This window comes from Podarcis gaigeae (assembly GCF_964106915.1).
Source record: "Podarcis gaigeae genome assembly, chromosome: 6".
NCBI lineage: Eukaryota > Metazoa > Chordata > Lepidosauria > Squamata > Lacertidae > Podarcis > Podarcis gaigeae.
Window position 1 is genome coordinate 45,890,148 of NC_139682.1, and position 24,985 is coordinate 45,915,132.

General features: G+C 44.2%; 2 protein-coding genes across 3 annotated transcripts in view; one reads left to right on the forward strand and one right to left on the reverse strand.

The window, feature by feature from the left end:
• Positions 1 to 23,141, forward strand: IP6K3 (inositol hexakisphosphate kinase 3). 2 transcript variants are annotated; one of them, XM_083745041.1, is made up of 6 exons: positions 1 to 141; positions 7,436 to 7,844; positions 18,825 to 19,035; positions 20,049 to 20,227; positions 21,286 to 21,461; positions 21,957 to 23,141. In XM_083745041.1, the coding sequence occupies exons 2-6, from the start codon at positions 7,646 to 7,648 to the stop codon at positions 22,422 to 22,424; spliced, it is 1,233 nt and encodes a 410-aa protein (XP_083601167.1). In that variant the 5' UTR covers positions 1 to 141; positions 7,436 to 7,645; the 3' UTR covers positions 22,425 to 23,141. The 2 variants fall into 2 exon arrangements, with proteins under 2 accessions (XP_083601167.1, XP_083601168.1); XM_083745042.1 differs by lacking the exons at positions 1 to 141; positions 7,436 to 7,844 and adding an exon at positions 17,232 to 17,341 and having other exon boundaries at positions 21,957 to 23,087.
• ETV7 (ETS variant transcription factor 7) overlaps positions 1 to 24,985 on the reverse strand; it is a 741,840-nt gene that overhangs the window by 450,658 nt on the left and 266,197 nt on the right. The gene's annotated exons all lie outside the window — the stretch shown is intronic.

Here is a 24,985-nt window from a genome sequence, read left to right on the forward strand (position 1 = left end):
CTCACATACTGAGGCTGGACTTCCAAGCAAGGCTGCATTAGAGCAAGCAAACCAAACGGATCAACATCTCGGACGAATCTGGGATAGTTGTGAACCACCATATCCTTTGCATATACTGGTGATTATCAAAGGAACAGCTGGGTGAGTAACTATTTTGTGCATTCACCAAGGTCTTCTGTTAGCTCTACAGAGGGAAGGTTCTGATTTTGCTCTGAAATTGTAGACTGTTGGGGTTGATCTTTAAACTTGGGTATACCTCCTTCATTTGGATCACACAGGGTCAGACTTAGACAATGAGGATGGAATATGAATCAAGGGGGATGAATAAGTGAAACCTACTAAGTTCAGTTCTACAAAACTTCACTGCATTGCTGTTCATGTTAGAGAGAATTTAGGGCATTCTGAATATTCTTCTCTAGTTCCCACTGCATAAGTGTTTCTACAACATCCCCATATTGCTCCTGAGTGGGGAAAAGGCTGCCAAATATTTGCTGACCTGCAGGTGTATTTCAATCTTAAGTGCACAGAATTTAGAATATTAGATCTTGTCTTCTATAAATATAACATGCACAAAAAGGGTATTATTCCCATTGAAAATTATAGAAGGGTCTCTAACTAGCAGGCCTTTGAGATCAAAGCCCAAGGCCATGAGATCTGCTTGCACAGCTGAGTAGATTGTATGATAGCAGTCTTTGGCTGAAACCCTAAACTCTTAGGTTGAAGGGTATGTTCCTCAAATCTTAACCTTAATGTTGCTGTGGTGGTGAAGAGGGAGTATTTGTTATGATGTGACCAGTTCATTCCATTAAAAAACTCTCTTGGTGATGGAACATTTTGACAAATCCGCTACTCTCTGGTTAAAAAAATCACTGCCTTTGAGATCAAATTTGTTTTGCGTTATAACAGGAGAGGTAGCTAGCCTAATAAATCTGTATTGACTGTCAATAAACCCATGATGTAACCTCTAGTTCATAGCAGAATATTTCAGACCTAGCTGATGCTAGAGGAGGAGGAGGAGGAGGGAAGAGGAGAAGCACACACCCACACACCGGACAAGTAACTTAATCTCCACTACTTGTTCTCCACGGACCGCTACTTGAAGGAAAGTCACTTTTCACATACTAATTACACTGGGATTTAAAATAAAGCTGCAGTTGTAAGCATGTTTACTTGAAAGTTGGCTTCTTCAAAATCAATATGATTGACTACAGAGGAAAATGTGTTAACACCAGAGTGTTGAAGTGAAATATATTTTTCTCTTTCAGAAATCAGTCACTGGGGACAAACTTCTTGCCCTTTCTATGCCCCCATTAAAAAGTGATTTTCCCACCCTGGTGCTGCCACCAAATTCAGATCACAATTTGGTCTGATTGTAAGTGTTATTAAAGTAAGGTTACCAGACGTCTCCGTTTCCCAGAGACAGTCCCCAGATTTACAAATCAGTCCCCTGACAAAATCCTATCATTCCTACTGAAGTTAAAAAGTGTCCCCTGATTCATTGGGGAAAAAATCTGGTAACCTTATATTAAAGTCAGTTAAGACTAAGGCACAGAAAAGCCTTGCAATTGGAGATCAGCTTCACAGTACCTTTTGAGTTCATTCCAGGCCATATGCTCAGCCCCCTAAAGGTTAGAGCATGGGAGATTCCTATTCGTGGTTCTGTACCATATGCATATTTGCAAAATACCCTCCCTTTGCCTAAATTAGCAAAGGGTGATCACAGAACTTAGTGCCAAACTGGCCTAGATCTATATTGAAATGAAAAAAGCTGAAAGCCAGAGGCATTTTTATGAGGGTAGCTAGAAGTGTCTGCCAACTATGGTGCAGGAAGTGGGGGGAAGCTTTTATAGCCACACACCCCAAAATATTGGCACTTATTCAGATATATCTTATGGCAGGGGGGAGACCGAGGGACAGCTACAGAAAATTTACTAAAGGTACACAAACCACCTGCCAAAGCAACAGCAGTTCCTCCATTATCCCAAATGCCCAAGCAATCACAGGCAAAGAGATGCAGCATTTTAGCAGCATATCAATCCTGGCTAATGCCTCTCCCATCCTTGCTGTCTGCAATCCTCCAGCTTTGCAGAGCAACCATATAAATCCTTCAGTGAAGCAAACTATATCTTTGCTTCTTGTACATGAGGGATGCTGGGACCAGACATAAACTTTATGAACATCATATTCTTTCAGGAAAGGAAATACAAGATTAAAAGGGCTCAGAGTCTGTGCACACAAGGATTTATGGCCTTGGTGCTGGAACTTGACTCCTCACAGAGAATGAAGCTTTTCATTTTCAGCACTCTGTCACCCAAGACAGTTATTCTTTCAGATGAAGGAAAAGGAGCCAAAGTAGATTTAGAAATACATTGAGGACTAATGCTACACATCCCGTCTTTGTGCATGAAATGTCTGTATGGAAATAAGCAAAGAGCTAGCTGGGAGGAGACTCTTGAGAGTCCCATGGACTGCAAGAAGATCAAACCTCTCCATACTGAAGGAAATCAACCCTGAGTGCTCACTGGAAGGACAGATTGTGAAGCTGAGGCTCCAGTACTTTGGCCACCTCATGAGAAGAGAAGACTCCCTGGAGAAGACCCTGATGCTGGGAAAGATGGAGGGCACAAGGAGAAGGGGACAGCAGAGGACGAGATGGTTGGATAGTGTTTTCGAGGTTACCAGCATGAGTTTGACCAAACTGCGGGAGGCAGTGGAGGACAGAGGTGCCTGGCGTTCTCTGGTCCATGGGGTCACGAAGAGTCGGACACGACTAAACGACTAAACAACAACAACAACAAAGCTGAAGTCAACCAAATCTTTCCCCAATATCTGCCCGGGAACTTTCGATTGGATACTAGGGCAATCTTTCAATAAAGCAACAGAGAGATGTGTCTGTCTGTCTGTCTGAAATGTCTCAGGCTGCAATGAGAGACTGAATTACACAATGGGGGAAGCAGATTTAAATCAGTTGGCTATTTTTAGGACTACCAAAGGGGCTCCATTTACTCTGCACTCTCAGTTCTGCTGCAAATCTGGCCTTTGGGAATAGGCTAACTAACGTTTGCTTTCAAGTCTTAATATACATATATGACTGCAAAGCTGGATGTGTAACTATTTGTGCCACCTAGCAGCAATGGAGACCACTGCTTTAACACCCTGCTGTTCACCAAAAAATAACCCTGCATTTGCCATGGTACTCATTGGCAACTTACTTTGCCCATTACAGTCTCCTTGCTTCGTTCTGAAATGGCTTCCTTTGCTTGCAGTTTTTTGGTATGGAATAAGTGCCTTGCTACAATGTGTGGCTAGTGGCTTGCTTAGTTCATCAGCTAGGAGCAAATTTGCCTAATGGGCTGTAATGGTACAAGTGGAAGGGCCATCATCAATGTGTTAAGAACATTATAAAGCCTTGCTGAATCAGACCCAAACCCATCTAGCTTAGCATCCTGTTCATCCAATGGGAAAGCCTGCAAACAGGACCTGAGTCCTCTCCCCACTCGTGACTCCTATAACTGGTATTCAGAGGCAGTAGAGGCTGCAGCTCTTATGGGCTGGGAAAGGATGGGGCCATTCACTAAGGGCTTCCTTTTGTGCTGCACTTCTCTTTCCTTTGTTCTCTTAATGGTCCATCACCCAAGCAATCTCCTCAACATAGCCTGGCTTATGTTTTAACACTTGCTGGATCCAGGCATTAGAAGGATCTTGCATACAGCCTAGTTCCTCCCACCCAAACTCATAACAGTACGATAGGCTAAGCTGGCTGATTAGCTTACTGCCTCTTGGTGAAGCCGCCCATAGTGTCCCATCCAGCCACTGATGTAGCAATTACCATATTTTCGCTCTATAACACGCACCCGACCATAACACGCACGTAGTTTTTAGAGGAGGAAAACAAGAAAAAAATATTCTAAACGAAACAGTGGCTGTATGAGTTTTGTGGTTCATGCTGTGGCCACAGACATGTGATCTGACAGTGAGTTTGGAGTAGCCCAATGCAAAAATCCTGAGGATCCATGTGGATCCATGCTTTGTAACCACGTTTTTGCGGCCCCAGGCAACAGTGGGTGCGTGCTTTTTTTGGTGCAAGCTGTAGCCATGGACATGCTATGTGATCTGATGGTGAATTTGGGGTGACCCAGTGCAAAAATCCTGAGGATCCATGTGGATCTGTGCTTTGTAACCACGTTTTAAGTGGGCAGGGAAGGAAAAGCACTCAAGGGACAAGGAGCACGCATGGGGTAGGTGGAGAAGGATGCTGCTAATAATGAAAAAGAGGGGTATAAGGGGAGAAGGCTCCTCTCCTCTCCCACTTTGCTCCTTTAAAGCAAGCAGGCTCTGCTTTTCTCCCTCCTCCCCGCTCATCCCCGGCTTAGCGAGCTGAAAAACTTTGCTGCTATGTAGCGAGCTGAGTGGGGAGGAGAGAGGGACAGAGGACCTGCTTGCTTTAAAGGAACCAACCAGACAGGATCCACTTACTCTTGTGTAAGTGGCTCCTCTCCTTTCCCGCTTTGTTCCTTTAAAGAAGCAGGCTCTCTGTCCCTCTCTCCTCCCCACTCAGCGGCTCTTCTCCCGCTTTGCTGTTTCAAAGCGAGCCACGGAGGAGGGAAGGAAGAGGAACCATGGATCCTCTGCTCAGACTGCAGCAGATCCCCCCTCCCGCCACCCGTAGGCATTCCTTCCATAACACACACACACATTTCCCCTTACTTTCTAGGAGGAAAAAAGTGAGTGTTATGATGCAAAAAATACGGTAATTTTGGAACTCAGTAAGAATAGAAGAAGAGCCCCGCTGGATCAAAGCAAAGGTCTCTCTAGTGTAGCATCCTCTTTCCCACAGTGGGCAGCCAGGTGCCCACAGGTAGTCCACAAAAGTCCTGTTGTGGAGCCCCAGCGACTGGCATTCAAAGGGCCTGCTACTTCTGACAGTAGAGAATGATATATAGTCATCCTAACTAGCCATGGGTTGCTTTATCCTCAGTGGATTTGTGTAATCTTCATTTAAAGCCATCGTCTAAATTGGTGGTCATCACCACATTTTATTGTGGTAAATTCCATATTTTAAGTGCATGGAAAAGTAGAAATGGATCTGAGGAGTCCCAGAGGCACTATTTTGTTGTATAAAGTGATTTTGTAAGGCTTGTGGAAGCCCAACTCTCAATGCTTTTAAGATAAGCATATTGACATATTGACATCTTTAGGGACTATGTGTGGATTATAAAAGTAGATATTTTAGCACTTAAATTATTTCAAACTTTAACCATTTTGTGTGTGATTAATAGCTTTGGGCGATTGTTTGCATTTTGATTGAATATGCCAAATTTCTATTCTTTCTGTGCCTTCAACCTCTGGGAGGATAGAAACCATGTCTACTTAATGGCCAAGTCTAAAAAGGATCAGACAGTGCTATTTTAATTAGTATAACTAATTGAAAATAACTCTTCTTTATTTCAGCGGGACTTTCTTTCAGTTTGTCAGGCTGAAATTCATTTATTTAGAAAATGTCTATACCGCATAACATTTCGCACAAGTGATTTGCAGACATTTTAAAGTACAAATACAAATAAAGATCAGGATGCAATAAATATATTATAATACATTTTAAAATGGCAGTATTGCGCCCCAACCCTCATCCTGTTTTTACTAGATTGCACTGTGTGGATCTGCCCCTGTGCCTGATATTTAAGGCCGACTGTACAGAACCAGTTGCGTACATTCTTGCCCTCTACTGGCTAAAGTTAGTATATATATTTTTCCATTGCTGTTTGGGTGACACATTTGCTTCTTTCTTGACTTTAAAACAGAACACTTTATAACATCTGATGGATCTAAACATATAGACATGTGTAGGGTAGTTAATGTTTTCAAGAAGCAGGTAAATATTAAATCTGCAAAAAAAATATTAAAAAATAAAAATTGTTCCCAAAATGGGAGGATGTTTTATGGCATTAGCAAAGTATTCCTACACACCAGTTTTTGGTGCTGGTGGAACAATGCCAAGAGAACCTCTACCAGAGTCAGTGGACAGTGGAGGTGCCACTAGCCCTGAATCCAGCAAGCTCCTTGCCTGCACCACTCGAAGTCCCACCCTAAGGCCAGCTGTAGCCAGAGCATATTGGTGGTCAGTACAGGATTCTGACAAATCCCTAACAATGAAGAAACAACACACGAGACAAAGTCAAAGCATCTGTTGAGCAGCATCCAACATGAACCAGATCTCAAATGGAAAAGATACATGGGTGGGTTGCCAACTAGTCAACCCAGCAGGGCTCTTTCACCTTTGACAGTGGCTCAACGGACAGCAAGGATAGTGGGTTCAGTGCCTCTTGTGGCACCAGCTCCACCTTCACCTGTTGCATAACTGTCTGTCCTGGAGCTTGCATAGAATAAGTTGGTGAGCAATCTCATGGAAGAACAGCCAAGAACATCCTCTAGTGACTGCTGCTGGTCATGGGGTGGGCCTTCCTTGTGGTCAGGGGTGAATGCTGTATCTTGGGAGGGTGCCTTGAGGAGAGCAAGGGAAGACAGACAGTCCACCTCTCTCTCTGTGTGCCCTCCTCGGTTTTTCTATTTAAAAAACTCAGATCAGGACATACCACACCAGTCAATAAAATGTCATCAGCAAACATTTTCCTTTCCCCCTTGCCTCACAAAGTCACATCAGGGCATATATAAATATATTGTCCTTGCAGGAGGAGGTTAAAAATAAAGAAAAGTACTGTCCTGTGACTTTACAAGGAAAAAGGAAACCTTTCCCTGTGTCATAGTGTTAGGAGATGTGGAACGTCCTGATCTGAGGTTTCTTTCGGGAAGATGTGGGTGTGGGGAGGTGAAGTGATTCCACGAGGGAAAGGCAAAAACCACTTTTTGTTGACGCCAAGATGTTAATGGGTGAGGCATGTCCTATGTGGGTTCCCCAATGTGTCACTTTATTGGCAGGGGACGTCCTGATCCTGGGGTCCCAGAGACAAAGTAGAAAAGCTCATTAGCAGCTTCCCGGTAAGCAAATGGAGATTGTTCTCCCAACCAGGAGTCTCCATAAGGAGAGAGAAGGTGCTTATTAATAATTTTATGTTAGCTGGCAGTAGGAATGCCCTGATCTAGCTGTTTTCAGGGGAGCCACATTAACCTGATAGCTCTCCTAGGTCATGTTTCCTTACCTTTCTGCTCTGCCAACCTTATCCATGCAATCTAAATTGGGTCCACCTTGGATACATACCTCAGCCTTGGAACGCGGCCCGTAACTATGTCTCTAAAAGTGTGTTATGTGGAATATGCATTCATTTCCTGGCTATATAGCCTTCCCTTAGCCCAGAAATCAGCACATATAATGCTTGTGAAGTGTCTGACCTTTATGGGAATTGCATTGGACGGTGGAGAATAGGGAGCGAGGAAGCAATTTGTCCCTGTTTTCTGACCTGCTTAATTTATGCTTTAGGTTCCAGAAAAGTTCTCGGAGGATTACTCAGCAGCCGGAAGGCACAGGCGCTTTACAACTGAGCTCACTTGCTGGCGTGAAGAGCCTCAAACCATCTTCTATTCCCAGCTAGAGAGAACGAAAGTCGGGTTGTTTCTCCATTCGTGGCTTAGCATCTAAGAGAGACGGGCAGAGATACAGAGAGAGGTGCTCCAGTGCCTCTGCTGCACCATGGTGGTGCAGAATAATCTGGACCTTGGGGATTCTAGAAAATTGATTGTGCTGGAGCCATTTATCCACCAGGTTGGAGGCCACATGAGCATGATGAGGTATGATGACTACACTGTCTGCAAACCCCTCGTCTCCCAGGAGCAGTGGTTCTACGAGACCCTCCCTGCAGCAATGAAACGGTTCACACCTCAGTACAAAGGTAGGCTCAAGATCCCACCATCTACTGGAAAGTAGGTCCCTTTGAATGTTGAGTAAACATAATTGAAATCAGGCCTCAAGATTCAACGTTAATGCAAGAAAGAGGGTTTGCATTCAGTGACTGGTGTTTATTGCATGGTTCCCAGAGGGGTGCCATCTGATGTTCTTCATCATAAGTTACCAAAGCTGAAATAAAAGAGTGTGGTGGGGAAACAGCAACAGTGGCGATGGACTTTGCCAATTTTGGTGAGGGAGGCTTGCCATCCCCTTCTTCCCCATGCAAATCAGACCACTAATAATTTTTATTGCCGACTGATTAGGGTTACAGGATTGTCAGTGCTCAGTACTCCACTGTCAGTGCTGTGCCTGCGTCACTCTCACAGCCACAGCCTGTAGCTGAAGACATTGTGCAAGCAGAACTAGAAACTGCTCGGTCTACAATTACACGATTGCTTTCTGCAGTACAAAAACACCTGTGCCATGGAGAAATTATTTGCTGCTGAAAAGTAGCCAAAATATGTAGGCCAGTTGTTGTTTGCTGCTTGTGAAGGAAAATGAAATTTGATACACGAGTGAAAACATGGGGCTAGATCTAACATTCGTCAGGCTAGGGTTGTGTACGCATTACTGTTTACTGTGACTTCAATGGGCTCCCGCTGCTGGTGTTTGAAGCCATGTATATGTGACATTAGCCACCATCCAACTATATCCTGTAGTTTACTGAGAAGTACTGCTGATTGGTGCACTTTCTCTCAAACCAGTTTCCATCTGATTTGAAAACAAAAACCATGATTAAGCTGTGAAGGTGAAAGGAAGAAGAGGTGACTTCACCATTATAAAATGTTGCCAACTTTTTGTACAGCAGGGGTGAAAACTTGTAGCCCTCTGACCAATGGTCAAGGATGATGGGAGTTGTAGTCCAGCAGCATTTGGAGAGACACAGTTTTCCCATTGCTGTTTTATCAGGTCAGGCTACAACCCATATTACTTTCAGGCTAGCTGTGCCTTTGTGCAAACAAACATCTGCAAGCCCCCAAAAAGGTTGTTGTCAGGATTGCAATCTCAGACGGTCAGGAAACTTCACAGGTACATCTGGGAATGAGACATGAAAAAACAGGAGGGAAAGAGGATGGAAGACAAGGGGGCCGGATCAAGCTCCTTTCAAAGATACAGAAACAGGAAGAGGAGGGGAAACCCATTTACAACTGAGAGGCGAGGCCTCTGGTGTCCTCCTCATTTAGAATTTCCCTGTTGACACTGCAAATATCTCACTTGTTGCAATGTCTGTTTGTAAGTAATACTGCCTGGGATTCATGGTGTTTATTTCCATTTGAGGAGGCCATCTGTGCACATTTCACCTCTCATAATGAGACTGCATCTGAGAATGAGAAAAACAGGCCTATAGCTGAGCATTAATAGACACACTTTTTGTAGATAAAATGTCTTCGAAACTGCAACAGCAACAGCTACTGTTACAAGCCACCCCAACCCTTCAGTATACATGCACTTTTAGTTTTAATTCTGACAATGAGTGCTACTTGTTGACAATGGTGGGTTGGTTTGTTCTTAAGGTTTCAATTTTAATTGTCCATCCCTTTCTTCTGAATACCGTGATACCTCGGTTTAAGAGCGATTTGGTTTACAAACTCCACAAAACCGGAATTAGTGTCTTGGTTTGAGAACTTTACCTTGGTCTAAGAACGGAATCCGAACGGTGGAAGGGCACCGGCTGCGGGAGGCCTCATTAGGGAAAGTGCACCTCGGTTTAAGAACAGACTTCCGGAACGGATTAAGTTCCTAAACTGAGGTACCACTGTAGTGTTCTTATGCAGTTACACTGTTATATTGCCATTTCTTTGTGATCTGGCACAGACCTTTCATCAAGCACACTGAGACCATTTCAGAAGCACTTCCATCCTCTTGCTCAGCAATAATTTGATCTTTTGCTTTAATGAGACCCCAAGGGTTTCCCTACAGAGCTAGGCTGCCACCTTGAATTGGTTTAGAGAGAAACAGGTGCTTGTTTGACAGTCCCTCTTCTTGGCAGGAACCCCCCAAATCAGTGAAGTCTTCTTGCTGTACTCAAATAAGCTGGTTCACTTCTGTGACTAAGAAGAGTATGACCTGGGAAGGCCAAATGACGCCTCTTCTATTAACTCACTAGGTGGTCTTAGGCAGGTCAACCACCGTCAGATTTAGCTACTCCTCCTCCCAGCCTGCAACATGGGGTTGTTGTCAGGATTACTTATAATAATGGATTGCATCCAACTAAGGTCTGCTCTGAGTAGGACTAGCATTGGATACAACCCTATGTATGTGATGTAAAGCTTTAAAATACTCCAGTGGTACCTCGGGTTACAGACGCTTCAGGTTACAGACGCTTCAGGTTACAGACTCCGCTAACCCAGAAATAGTACTTCAGGTTAAGAACTTTGCTTCAGGATGAGAACAGAAATCGCACAGCGGCAGTGGGAGGCCCCATTAGCTAAAGTGGTACCTCAGGTTAAGAACAGTTTCAGGTTAAGAACGGACCTCCAGAACGAATTAAGTTCTTAACCCGAGGTACCACTGTACATGGTATTTATCATTAACCAAAGGTGAATGTGGGATCTCCCCTCCTCTCCATTAGCAACTTGCTGGAAGGCTGTGCTTGTTTAGATGTGAAATCCAAGGTCTTAGAAAGCAAAGTCATGGGGGCAGGGCAGGCAGATGGAATCATCATCAGTCTAAACAACATTAACACTCAGCATTGATCTTTGCCCGTTTCCTGCTCTCCTAAGTCACATTGTAAGGTGAGCCAAGATACAGGACACCAGGCATCTTGTCTGAATCTAGCTGGCACTGGGGATCATGTGTCTAGAGCTGACGTCATCTCCTCTTTCCCAGAGAGGTAGCGCATGCTCCAGAAGGCAAATTCCACTATCTCTCAGCTCACCAAACAGCAATGCTTGCTCTAAAGTGCCAGGTGGGGGAAGTTCTGACTTATTTTTTAAGCCTGGGAGAAGGAAAAGTTCTTCATCTGATGCTGAAAAGACTATTAAAAAGGTACCAGGCAAACCTCTCAGGGGAGGCGATTCCATAGCTAGGGGTTCGTGCCTGAAAAGACCCCTCTCCCTCACTTCACTGGGTGGGGGCGCTCAGAACTGGGCCTCTGAAGAGGACCTCAAATATATACAGGCATGGGCATAGCCAATACTTAACTGAGGTTCTGCCCCCTCTAAGATGAAGCCTGCCCCCTCCCAACATAAATCCTGGCTACGCCAATGTATACAGGAAAAATGAGCATATCACACCCATGCTTCCCTGTCCTCACTGGCTCCCAAACTGTTTCTGAGACCAATTAAAAATGGCAGTGTTGACCTTTGAAAGTATTACACAGTTTGGGACCAGGGTACTTGAAGAATTGTCCATCACCACTTGAAGCTACCCAAACCTTAAAATTCTCTTTGAAGGGCTTTCTCCAGGTGCCCCTGCTGAGTGAGGTACAGTGGGTTTTTACTGGGGGAAGTGCTTTTTCAATGGTGGTACCCTAGCTGTGAAATGCCAGCCTTGGCATCTTTTCTGATTTTTAGCTGTGACCTGCTTTTCGGTGTTCATCCTTACATGGGCTTCATGGCTGATTTTATGTTCTTTGTTTTCTGTGGATGAACATGTTTAGTGTGTTTGTTTTGCTTTAAAGGAATTTATAGGGTTGTTGTTGTAAATTGCTTTGGGACTTTTCCTGTGTGAAGCAATTCATAAACTGGATGAGTTGAACCGCACTGAATTTTTGGTGCCAAGCAAAGACCTTTTCCTGAGATTTTTAATCAGCTAGTTTCTGAGTCCCTATTACCGGCCCCACGTGTTTTATTCAAATGTATGAAATTTTAGCTTGTTTTTAATTCTATTACAAGCTGCCCCGAGAACCAGGCTATTGGGAGGCCTATAAGTACTTAGGAAAGCATAGAGACGCTTATACATAGTTAAGAGATTAAAAAGAAAAAAATTAGGAATCTAGAAGCATGCTTCTTAAAATCTAAAAACAAAATTTTGTTACTTTAATCTGCACAGACCCATGATAAAATGTGTTTCGAATGAAACATCTGTGAAAGAAGAGAGAGCCTTAAAGTTCTAAAAGAGCCTATAATCAATACATTTTCAAAATAGGATCAGGAAAGTGAACTATCAATATGTATTATGAGATAAGAGGCTCTTAAACTGATATTCTTCTATCAAACGCTTTGCTGCCTGCCTTAAACAAAAAGTTATTATTTCGCTCACCCCCATTATTTTTTCTAAAGCACGTTAAAAGCAGTTCAGCTTACACACTTCCTCCACTGTTGTTAATTAACTCCCCCTTAGTGACTGTAAGTAAAGCCAGAAGACAACGCTGTCCCAGCCAAAACTCCTTATGCCTCCACCTCTCTCTCTCTCTCTGAGGCAAGATAAAAAGCATTTCCCTCATGTCCTGGGCTGGCAGATTTCCATGGCAGCATAACATATAATGGTTTTAGAGAGAGCACCTGCATTTTAAGGCTTCTCTTTTAGCTCAGCCTCTTGCCAATATTTTGTCTCGGATATGCGAGGTGTTCCCTATTCATGACCCAGTAAAGTCAACTAATGCTCCCTCAATGGCCATTTGAGAAACAGCCTCAGGATGTATCTCTTTGCTTTAAAAACAATTTTACATCTCCACAATTCCAGTGACGAAGCCATGAACCTTGTCTGAGGATCAAGACCCCTCTGCAGATTTTTGTCTTGTCTCATGTCTCTTTCTTTAGTTTGTAGCAGGGTATTCTTGTGTTGCTGTCTGCATGCTGACATTCCCCATCTCTAGAGTTGGGGGAGGCAAGGAAGGTAGAGGAATTTTCACAGTGCAAGTCTGCTCCCAGGATGGGTTGCACCCAGCCTGCTGCTTGAAATGGCAGGCAAGATTGTTTACTCATGAGTAGGTCTGCCATCAGTTAGATGCTTCAGATATAAATATTTCAGTCAATGCCCAGTAGAGAAGATAAAAAGGAAACAAAACACATAAAACACAATAAAATTTGTTAAGTATAATATTAAATGTGTAGTTTAAAACAATGTTGATATTTATATAAAAAAGAGAAATATACAATAATTATTTTTAAATGGTATAAAAAAGGTAAGGTACTAATAATTCTAAAATTAATACAAGATACTGTGCAGCAAATTTTAAAATTTTAATGGTATATTTTACTCCCAGGGAGAGGCACTTTTGGGATTTCCTGCCTCAGCTGCCAAAAACACTTGGCCAGCCTTCATTATTATTTACCTTAACATGGAGGGAGGGGATGCCATTAGCTGTTCAGCCTCAGACAGCGAAATATCTTGGGCTGGCTCTGCTCTTTTCCATTAGACAAAATGGTATCCTAAATGTCAAAAGGAATACCTGGCTTGGATTCACCAGTGTGGTTGGACCTTGGTTCTATTTTTATACACCCTGAAGGCTTCACAGAGGCCTAGGGACCATTGCGTAAGAATGCCATTTTGCAAAACTTTGCTTGACTATTGCTACAATCTAGGCTGCAACCATATGTACTTAGGAGTTCAGTGGGACTTACTTCAGAGTAAACATGCATAGAATTGCAGTGCCTGTTTACAGAGACGACAGCTCCTTTTATGCATTTCCAACAGGAAAAAATGACCTTGAAACAAGTTTGCTTCTCTCTCTCTCTCTCTCTCTCTTTCCCAAAGCTGCCTACTGAGAACTACTGTGAAATTACAGATTTGTTTTTCAGGCCAGGTTCTGCCCAGATTCATATTGCACATGGCAGTAAATAAATGTGCCTATTAATTTAAAAATATACACACAAGAATGGAGCTAGGGAGCTACATAGCAAAACAGCTTCTGAGAATTGCTGAGATGCTTCTAGCATGCTGATACCTTCTATAAATACTCTCTGCCTGACTAATTTGCTATACACATACCCCAACTGAATCACCAGGGGTACCAAAATGAAGGCTAAAGCAAGCCTTCAGAATGTGGAAATCTGGTAACAGCTTTTGCCCCTTCGGTGATATATTCTAAACTATAGCAAAGCCCATTGCAGAAGCTCATGCACTGAAACCAAGTTGCATGTGCTGGTGGGTTTTTTGTTGCACATACCAGTGAAATGAGGTGCCATGAAACTCTTGGCTAGTTTTGTTGCAACAGATTAACACGCCTGCCCCGCCCACCCTTCTCTGGAATATGTGACAATTAATCCGCTAGCCCATTCTTCGACTGAACTTTGCCATAAAAATACTGGTTGGCCATTCCAATTAGTATACACCAATTGCATCAGGTCAAGAGAAATAGGTCGTATTTGCAAAAAGTGTGGGTCCCAACCAATTGGTCCCAAAGCTCCCAAATGTAACGGTTGAGACATGGAAATAAAGTATAGGGAAGTCAGCTCACTTTAGATATGTCAGGGTTTTGCCACTAGCTTATTGATCATTGGGAACAAAGTTTAACAAGTATAGATAGGGTACAGAACCTCAGAGGTTTTCAAGAAGAACTGAGCTGGCATTCATTACAGATGCCTACAGAATAGGATGCTTTGCCTCAGATGGTCCTTCAGATCCCTCCCAAAATTTATGATTCTGTTCTGATGCATGAGTTTTAGGTTATGTTTAAGACTTCTTGGTCTTGGACAAAATAAGTGTTACGTTATGCAGCCATTCAGTGTCTATTCCCTCCTCCTTGTTTGGCACACACACACACACAGAGACACACACAAAACACTAATTGATTCATGAACAAAAATAGATCTGGTGTTCCCCACCACCACCACCTCTTAGGGTATATAGCCAGAGTAAGGACCAAGAATTTATACATGTTGAGAGCATGTTAGTTCAGCATTCCCAACACCCCATAATCAAGAGGTGGAAATCATACTGATCTCAGATTGTCCAACACTGGCCAATTCTGCTGAAAATAAGAGACCTTTCAGTAGTTCTGTCTCTGCTTTTGGTGTAACTCTGCAGCACAGAAGCTATGGTATCTGCTATGGGAGCAGCCATCCAAGCACAGCTATATATCTGTGCTGGTCTTATATTCTGAGCAGCTGTGAAAAAGAGGAGGGCCCCAAGAGTCTTAATGCTGGTCACCAAGAGACAACAGCTGCTTAGGATATCTGAGTCAGGCTAGGGAAGCATCTTGAATGTGAAATACATTCAGAACTAGGTTAGTAGAGTAAGAAGATGCTGTGCTTTATGAGCATTTTTCCCCCTGTAAGATAGTGGACAGATAACAGCTCCTGGAGTTAACAGTGCAGGAGATTATCTACAAAAATACATTTAGGGTGCCCTGCTGGAGGGGGATATTGGATGGGGTAGAGGTCTCCATCCACCCCGCCCACAATAGCTCTGCCAGCATCTGCAAAAAGAGCTCTGTCTGCTGAAGCCGCAGGCAGGTGGAAGTTCTGCCGGTGGGCTTCCAGCTTCTGGCAATTTAAGGAAAGCCCCAAAATGGGGCATTGAAGGGCAGGTGAGCTACTGAGCAGGCTCGGCATCTGCTGCATCCTTAGCCAGACTCACTGTTGCCATTTGATGGCGTCAGGCGCCATCCAGGCTCTGTTCCTCCATCATATCTCACTACTGCTTGGCCGTGGTTTGGATTCCTCTGCCACTCATCAAATATTGACAAAATCGGGGGTGTTGGCTATCTCCAGGTTTTGGAATAGAGAAGAAAACCAGGTCCTCATGCTTCATCAAATCTCCCGCACTCGGTATCTGTGGAAGGGGCTAATATGTGGAGCAACATCTGTAAAATGCCTGCCAGCACACAGCCGCAGGGCAGAAGGGCGTCAGTTGGCAACCCTGCTCTGTCCCAAGTTCCCACCAGAAGATTTGGAGGCCTCTGGGAACTGCTGTGAGCAGCTCACGTGGCCCAGAGGAGTCCTGACTAATCCTCAAAGGGCAGTCGCAATGCAAAAGACTCTTCAGCTGGCCCCGCAGTGCGGAAGTCGGAGCTGGGGATGAAAAGTGCAGTGTGGCTGTGCCTGAAGGAAGAGGGACAACTGCTGCTGGCCTTTCTTCCAAAGGTCAAAGCTGCCTCCTCTGCAAGCCATGCCCAAAAGCAATCTGTCATTTGAGATGTTCTGGGCTGCAAGTGTGATCACTCAGGCTTTATTGGGAGTGGAGTAAATATATAAAAGGTTACCCATCTGGCACTTCAGCCATGTGAGTCCCATTAAAGTCAGCAGGAAGGAACTTCGCTGAAATACAGGGTGCAAGTTTGGCGCAGGGACTCTCTCTTTGGGGCTGCCTTGTCACAACCCGTGGCTTAATCCTATACCTTAGTCCTGATTTTCACAGCATCGCGTGGCTCTGCAGGTGGTTGCCTTGCAGCCCCAATTTGGATGTAAGATATTGAAGGTTTATCCATTCATACAGGCCACAATTCTTCTGGTATAGCACCACTTGCAAACCTGAGGTTCTGCCCTCCGGGGGGGGGGGGGGAGAGGGAGAAGAGGCATTTGGGCTGGAATTGATCTGATCTCTACAACCAGCCCTTCTTAGATGTGCCTCTTCTCTTTCTTCCTTCTTTCTCTTGCTTTATCACCTTTGTTTTTCCTTGAGGAAAGGACATGCCATTTTGGCTTATGTTGCTTCTGAATGGCGCTAGATAAAACAAAAAGAAAATGTGGATGCAGGGGGGGTTGGGGGGGACCGCAAAGTACTCTGCAGTTAGTGCAAGGCAGCTTTTTAATTGTGCAAGCATGCAAAAACCGCATTGATACAGCATCTATTTATTTTTACAACAACGAAAACCTCAGCTGCAGCATCACAGGTGTAGTAGACAACTAATTTGGAACTACTACCCTCCCAAACTATTATTACTGTTGTTAATTATTATTATTGCATTTATATGCCATCTTTTATCCAAGGAGCTCCAGGTGGCATACATGGTTCTACCCCCTCCTCATTTAATCCTTGCAACAACCCTGTGAGGAAGCCTAGGTTTAAAGGCAGCGACTGGCCAGGGAACTTCATGGCCAAGTGAGGAATTGAACTCTGGTCTCCAGCACTCTAACCACTGCACCACAATGGGTCTCATGGGTTTAAGGATCAGGGATAAGAACAGGCTTTCTGCCCATGGACTATTCTGAGCTTTTAGCCTTTGGGACATGGCAAGTTAAAACCCAAATAAACAAATGAACAATAATGAGGGCTATTTTGGTACGATACCGTCACACTTGTTCTTGCTTGGAATATCCTGCTCTAAAATATTCCAACAACAAGATCCGCTGTCTTAAGTATGCCAGACCTTGCTTTCGTTTTCCATGGTGTTTTATTTTAGGGCAATACCTATTGCCACACATGTGAAATCTGAGCAATGTGGGTAGGGCCTGTGCTATTCTAGAACATGCAAAGCAGCAGATCTCATATATAAAGGAAAGGCTAAAGGGTAGATAATAAGACCACTTACCACTGCTTTCGTCCCAGTTACAGATGAGAGGGCAGCCAAGGTTGGGGGGGACAGAACAACACAATCAAGCTTTAAGAACGCTTGTAAGATTTCAGGAACTGGTTTTTTATCTGATTGCCTTATTTGAAGGTTCAGGTTCTGCACAGGAACAGTTACTAACAGTGAAGGAAAGTTGTGTATGCCAAGAGAGCCATGCCTTAAAATCAAACTGTTGCTGAATTCCTGTAAACCGGGAGTTGGGATCAATTTGAAGTGCAGGAAGAGACCACTGAACTCATACTTTATTCTCTTAAAACACTTCCCCTAGCCATTTCCCCCAGTGGAAATACTGAATGTAACTTCCACTGAGAGAGACAGAGATAAGAAAAGCAGCTTTAGGTTAAGGGAGGGTTCCGCACCCACTTCTCTCTCACACACACACCCATGCTGCACTTTAGGTCATTTGCCCCACGCTCCAGTTTATAGGATAGATCTCATATGAAGTACAGTGTTGGAATGGAGATGAAAGGAAAGGGCATTTCAGAGAGGTCAAGTACTGTTTTCTGACGCATGCCAGGGAACATGCTTGACTCCTGAAAGTCAAAGATCTAAATAGAACTAGCATAGAACTGTCTGTAGCTTCCTATGCAACTACAAATGCTTTCGTAAGTTCTCTTCACACAATATAGCCACACTCCCCACAAAGAGCAGGTTCATAGTCTGAGGGTGCTTCTGGGTCCATCTTTGTTGCTAGAGGCCCAGGTGACCTCCAAAGCTAAGTGTGCTTCACGCAATACTGCTGGGACAGCTCAGCTGGTAGAGCATGGGATTCTTAATCTCAGTGTCCTGAGTTTGAGCCCCACATTGGGCAAAAGATTCCTGCATTTTTCGACCCTTGTGGTCCCTTCCAACTCTACAATTCTGTGATTGTATGATAGCATCCCAAGAAGCCACAGTCATTTCATTTTTGCCCTAATGAAACATAGGTAATGGCTTCTATGGCATACCAGTGGCGTAGCGTGGGGGGTGCAGGGGGGCCGGCCGCACCGGGCGCAACATCTGGGGGTTAGGGTTAGGGAGCACAAATCCACGGGTTAGGGGGCGCAAATCCACGGGTTGGGGGGCGCAAATTACTTGCCTTGCCCCGGGTGCTGACAACCCACGCTACGCCACTGTGGCATACTAACCAAATTCACAAACAAAGGGTGGGATCCAACATTGCATTGTGATGAATGCTCCATCTGCACAAGCATTTCAACTTGCCAGGTGGAACAAATCCCCCCCCCTCACCCCACCTCAAGTGCTGTTCTTAGGGGTTCCCCTGATTTCCCCAGAGCTAATTTTGGGGGGGTCCATTGGGGGAGGCGAATCCCTGTTGTGCAAATGGGGTTTATTAGGTGAATTCCACCCTAAGTAATTTGGAAGAAACCAATATTTGCAGAGGTTCTCAGTGGACGTAAATTGCAAGGGTAACTGACGGTCTCGTTAAAAGTACTTGTGAACTTATTTGCTCCTCCCAGCACCAATATACTGTACTGGAGGAGAACTTACACCTCTCACATTTTCATTTTTGTCTTTCCTTTAAAGGTATTGTTTCTGTACACCTCAAGAAAGACAGCATGGGCAATTTGAGCCTCATAGCCTGCCCGCAAACGGATAACCGCAGTGCTCTGGACAATGCCTCCAAGGAATCTTCAATGACAATTTGGCAGAAGCTCAACCACGCAAACACCAGCAGTGGTGACCACACATTTGTCAAATGGAATCATGGCCCACTCACAAAGACCGCCAAAGACAGGTAAGGAGCCCACCTCCAGCAAAACATGCACCTGTGCAATGCCCCTGCTTCACAAAGCAGCAGTGAACACACCTGGGTTGAACTCAGGTTGTCCTCATCCTTGAGGGTAGCTCAAGAAATGGGAATTCCACATGGAAATAGGAACCGCACATAACATTATTCTATCCCAAGGGATGCAAAAGCACTGAGAGCAATTGGAAACACATTCAGCTTTCACACTGAGGGACGTAACTCTTTTCAGTGGCAAAGTCCTTGTTTAAAGCATCACATGTTGAACAGAAGTTAGTGCACTTGGCTTCAGTAAGGGGGCATATCTCCTTCCATCATAAACTAAACCAGGAATAAAGAACCATGTTGTCTGAGGGCTGCATTCCTGTCTGGGCAACCTTCCAAAGGGCCACATGGCAGTAGTGTTTGGGACCAGAGGGAAAATTGGACACGGCAATGGATGCAAAGTTTACCTTTGTTGGGTAGTTTCTGCACACACCTTTCTATTCTCAAGGCAGACATGCAAGAGGCACCATCAGAGTTCAAGGACACATCCTAGCCAGGCTTAGAAATATGCACTAAGTTTTACTGGTGTCACTGGGGCTTACGCATGTTTAACTTACACAATTTCAACTTTGCATGGTTGCAAACAAACCGGTCAAAATCACAAAAATCAAATGCATGGAACACAGAGAGCTTCAGAGCTCTTTCTGTGCAGAGTTTTCCCAGTGCATATAAAAATCCACTTGAGAGCCTCTGGGGCAAGGTGGAGAGCTTAAAAGCCTTGCTGGGAGGGTGGGAGGTAAGACCAGCATGCCATCTCCATAAGGTAAGATTGCCCATGTGGCAGTTCCAAAGGGTTGCTTGGACTATACATGCTTTTGTGTATACATGCCATCTCCAGAACGTAACCCCTGTGAGTTAACCTGCAAACATGTTTAGGATCAGATGATAGGCTATTACTTCTAGATAGTAGGCTAATCATATCCCCCCTCCTTTTTCTTTTTCTTTTGAATTGTGTGTAGCTGCCAGGGGAAAGCAGTATTACAGACAGACCTTCAGTACCACAGAGACATGTCTTCAATTATGGAGGATGCCAATGGGAACCAGCCAGAAAAGAACAGCTATAATCCCTGGGGACTGTACTGCCATAAACAGCATCTAAACCGCATGTCTTCGAAGTATAATGAGAACAAACTTCATCGTATCTTTTTCCTAGCTGTTTTTCTACATTTTATTTTATTTTTATAATCCCAAGGTTGCAATGCAGAACTCCCAGTATCCCTTTCACTTTTAATAATAGATGAGCATTTCAACATACATATATATATTGTGGATAACCTGTTCTAATTTTAGGCTCTAGCAGTACTGGATAAAATAGAAATACATAAGGAACAATCCCGTACAGTTTAGTCATAATAAGTAATGGTATTTGTTTCAGTGGGACTAGGGCTGGAACACTTACTTGGGAGTAAGTGCATGGAACTCAATGAGACATACTTACAAGCAGGCAAGTATCACAGTGTTAGTCACAACTAATATATGCTGGATTTTGCCCACATTCCCAAGCTCTGTATGAACCTTGTCTCAAAAATACTGAAACAATAAATCGAAAAAATGCAAATAAATGTTTATTTATATTATTTCTAGTCCACCTTATAACAGAAGTTCTCTGTCACAATGTGCCATGTTCACAAAATCAGAGGGAGGAGAATTGCATCTCATAGATTTTTAGCTTCACTGTTTTGTTTCATGTATAGGAAGCTGAGTTTCAAAATATGAAAACCTGAGTTTTGAACTCCTCTAATATCACTTTGACGATATTTAAAAGCTATGCATTCAAATGTAAAAGTTTCAAAGGGAAGTTTTAAGCAGTCTGGATTTGCTCTGATTTTCCTTTCAGCTCCACTTTATGTCACTCAGTGAAAAAGGAAAAAAAAGAGTCTACATGCACAAAAACTCTCTCTGAAGTCATGTAAGACCCAACTCCTGATACACATCTCAAAGCCCAATCATGTAATAAGAACTTCCTAGCAACCTTTATGCATTGGTTGGTGTCCTTTATACCTGGAAAGCCTCCACCAGCCTTTAGCAGTGACTGAAAATGATGGACAGCTCAGAGGCAGTAGAACATCCCCAGGATAAATAAGTTGAGATGGAAACAAAAAGCTGGTCAGGGGAGCTAGCGCAGGTGGACTGCAAAGTTTTGCTACAGTTGTAAACCTAAGTAAAAAAATTGATTTCCTTAACTCATGTGTCCAGAATTTTTGTTGCTTGAAAATGTGGTATCCAAATATAAATGCCCTTGCATTCTGGACTTAAAGATGGGAACCAGACAGCATGGTGATGATGCATCAGAAGAGAAGAAAGCACGCCAAATAAAGAAGTGTGAACAGAGCACATCAGCATCCCTTGGAGCCCGTATTTGTGGGATGCAGGTAAGAACAGCTCATTCTAGTGTTTCAGAATAAGAAAAGAAGCACACAGGTGTGCCATCAGAGAGTACATTCTTCAACAAAGAAATAGGGATTGGAATGAAACTATAATATATACCAACTGAGAATGTAGTGTTAGAAAAAATAACATTATTGATTTTACAGCTCAGCTTTAGCCTGACTATTTCCTTTGTAAAAAAAAATAGTGAGATAATAAACCTGAAATATTTGTTGATTTGTGAAGGTTGTCTAGTATAGAAAGGTGAAAGATACCTCCTAAATATTATAGCTTTTTTTAAAAAAAAACACTTCCTACTTCTTTATGCAAAAACAGAGTACAGTCCTCATGTTGTTGAAAACCAATAACAAAATCCCCTCAGAGTAGCTGTTGTTGCTAAAACAATTAAGATTCCTGTAACACCCTAAAAATAAGAACAACCTATCAAAAATAACTTCTCAAATGGCTAATGTGTTGTCCTTTGTTTTTTTTCCCCCAAGGTCTACCAGGCAGACACCGTTCAATATCTCTGCAAAGATAAGTACTATGGACGGAAACTCTCACCAGACGGCTTTAGGCAAGCCCTCTTGCAGTTCCTTCATAATGGGAATCACCTCCGAACGGATCTTGTGGAACCCATTGTGTCTCAGTTGAAGGCTCTGCTGTCGGTCATCAAAAAGCAGAACTCTTACCGGTTCTACTCCAGCTCACTTCTCATAAACTATGAGGGACTGGAGAAAGCAACACCTTCAGACAATCACCCTCAGGGACACTGTCAGCATACTAGCTGCTCTGTTCCACATGGAAACAGCCACCCCAAAGTGGATGTCCGTATGATTGACTTTGCTCATACAACCAACAAAGGCTCTAGGTTTAATCACACCGTCTATGAGGGACCAGATCATGGCTACATTTTCGGTCTAGAAAACCTAATAAAAACTTTTCAGAGTATCTCTGTGGGAGAATGACGACGACTGAACTACCAAGAGACCTTGTGGTTGTAAAAGGCACACCCCATACTTCAGAGCAATGGCTCTCCCAGCAACTATGTCACAGCCAGAGTTTTCAGGGGGTGAACTCATGGCATATTAGGAAAAACTCTGAAGATACTAAATGCTACTGTGGATTACACAGAAGCCATCATACCTGCGATCCATAAGAAGGTTATTGCCCTTCCTTGTTTTAACGTTGTCCATTCATATCATTTCTCAGCTAGAAGAAAATGTTACTTGAAAATCATTTTAGGACTTGTTCATAAAGCACCATTTAGACTTGCAAGGCCGACAGAGGCCAAATACATGCTGTGCTCCTGAAAAGGGTGGTGTAGATAGTTTAGCAAGTCCTTAAAAAGCTCCAGCTTTACATTTTAATTCACTGTTTGATGGGCCAAGGACTTTCAATAAAGCAATCAGATGACAACCATGCTCCACAAGCTCAGCTGCCACCAAACTCTGGCACTTTAAAAATGGGCTGTAGATCAATTCCTTGATTCTTTATATTCCATACCAGAGTGTGTGGGGGGAAGTATTCTCCAAGGAATCTATGTGTCAGCCGAAAGGAGTGAGTGAGTAAAGCAATAAAAAGCAGGCGCAGAAGCAGGCAGGGGCGAGATAGCCCCTCCTGGAATAAGGCAGTGCCTAGGACTTGCCGATCGAAAGGTCGGCGGTTCGAATCCCTGTGGCGGGGTGCGCTCCCGCTGCTTGGTCCCAGCGCCTGCCAACCTAGCAGTTCGAAAGCACCTCCGGGTGCAAGTAGATAAATAGGGACCGCTTACCAGCGGGAAGGTAAACGGCGTTTCCGTGTGCAGCTCTGGCTCGCCAGATGCAGCTTTGTCACGCTGGCCACGTGACCCGGAAGTGTCTCCGGACAGCGCTGGCCCCTGGCCTCTTGAGTGAGATGGGCGCACAACCCCAGAGTCTGTCAAGACTGGCCCGTACGGGCAGGGGTACCTTTACCTTTACCTTTTCCAAGGTTCTCTGATGGAAGAGCTAGAAGGGTGCACAATCTGTGGAATAACAGTCATAAATGAATTCATGTCATGGCTTTTTATATTGGAGAGACGCCACCTGAGGAATTAGACAGGCCTTGAAGACATGTGTGCACAGATATCAGGGTTAGGGCCCAGAGGCGGAGCTAGCTGCTCCGGCACCCAGAGCGGCGTACATGCTGTGCACCTGGGGGCAGGGCCATGGGGGCGGGGCAAGCATCTCAAGGTGAGAGATGCCCATGGGGGCAGAGTGAGCTGCCCATGGGGGGTGGAGCGAGCCGCCCATAGCGGGCTGCTTACAGGGGGAGAAGGGAGCCGCGCCACTTTGCCAGGAGCCTTCCTCCCTTCCCTCTTCCTTTTGCCAGCTTGGGGGAGGCTCCCCCCCCGGAAGTAGCCTGGTAGCAGGGAGCAATGGCGCTCCGCCTGCCCGCAACTCCCAAGCCTCCCCCGAGTTGTCAAAACGAAGGGTGAAGGCCGCCAGCAAGGTGGCGCACCTCCGCCCCTTCCCTGACAGCTCGGGGTAGGCTTGGGAGTCACGGGTAGGCCGCACACTGAATGTCACCCCCCTCAGTGATGACACCTGGGGCAGTCTACCCCCGTCCCCTGCCCCTGTTCGGGCCCAAGTGTCATCTAGATGTTTTGTGTTGCATTTCTGTGCATGTGTGTGCGCGCCGACAAAATGTTTACAGACTTTGTGAATCTTTGTGAATATGGAACCACCAAATAATCGATTCCTTCCTGTGTCCTATGTCACATGGGAAAACTGTTAGAATATGTCTAAATAGAGAGAAGCCCAAAATGGGAATGTCAAACTGTAAATAAATTGCATAGGCCGTGTAACAAACTGGTTAAGTCTGTGTTTCCTTTCTGCTGTTTCTTAAAGATCTGTTGGCATTTGCATAATTGCTGTAAAAATCATCGTTTCCCCTCGTTTAAATTTCAGGCCTCCAGGGAAATCCTTTTGCTGCCTATGTGTTGCCTGTGGCTTGCGAATAGCCGCAGATTGTGACAGGAAGATTAAATCATTAGGCCCAGTACATGCTCCGCTTAGACTGCTACCCAGCTGCAGGAAATTGCTAAAAGAAGTAGTTCACGATACCAAATATTGCTAACATGCAACTGACAGCGAGCATCCGGAGCAGAAGCATTTGAGCTGTCAAAGTCTCCAGGCACAAATAGCTGTTGTCTTCATTTGCACTGCTCATAGAATTCAAATCCTTGTTACACTTAAAAAGAGGGGGGGGAAAGAATCACTCTTCCCCACTCCTTCAAAAAGTAATTAATGCAAATCGAAGTTTCCAGAGGGATAGCCATTTTTGTTGCTGCAAAAACAACCAAGAGTGTTGTGGGGACTTAAAAGCTACAGGTGCCATCTGGCAATGTAGTACTCAGAGCAGTCATATGGAATCCACATACATATATTTAAGAAGCCGCTGTGAAAATGCCTTTTTAAAAAAACATTTTAAAAAATAAATTGAATATTGCATAGCTCAGTGTCGCCATCTAGTGTCACACTTGTATATTGCACTTTACAACACATTT

Bases quoted from the DNA above. Each gene is read 5' to 3' on its own strand.
- IP6K3 (XM_083745041.1), top strand. From the start codon at position 7,646: ATGGTGGTGCAGAATAATCTGGACCTTGGGGATTCTAGAAAATTGATT. The intron at 7,845-18,824 runs GTAGGCTCAAGA...TTTCCTTTAAAG, and splicing joins GTTCACACCTCAGTACAAAG to GTATTGTTTCTGTACACCTC. The intron at 20,228-21,285 runs GTATCTTTTTCC...TCATGTGTCCAG, and splicing joins TAATGAGAACAAACTTCATC to AATTTTTGTTGCTTGAAAAT.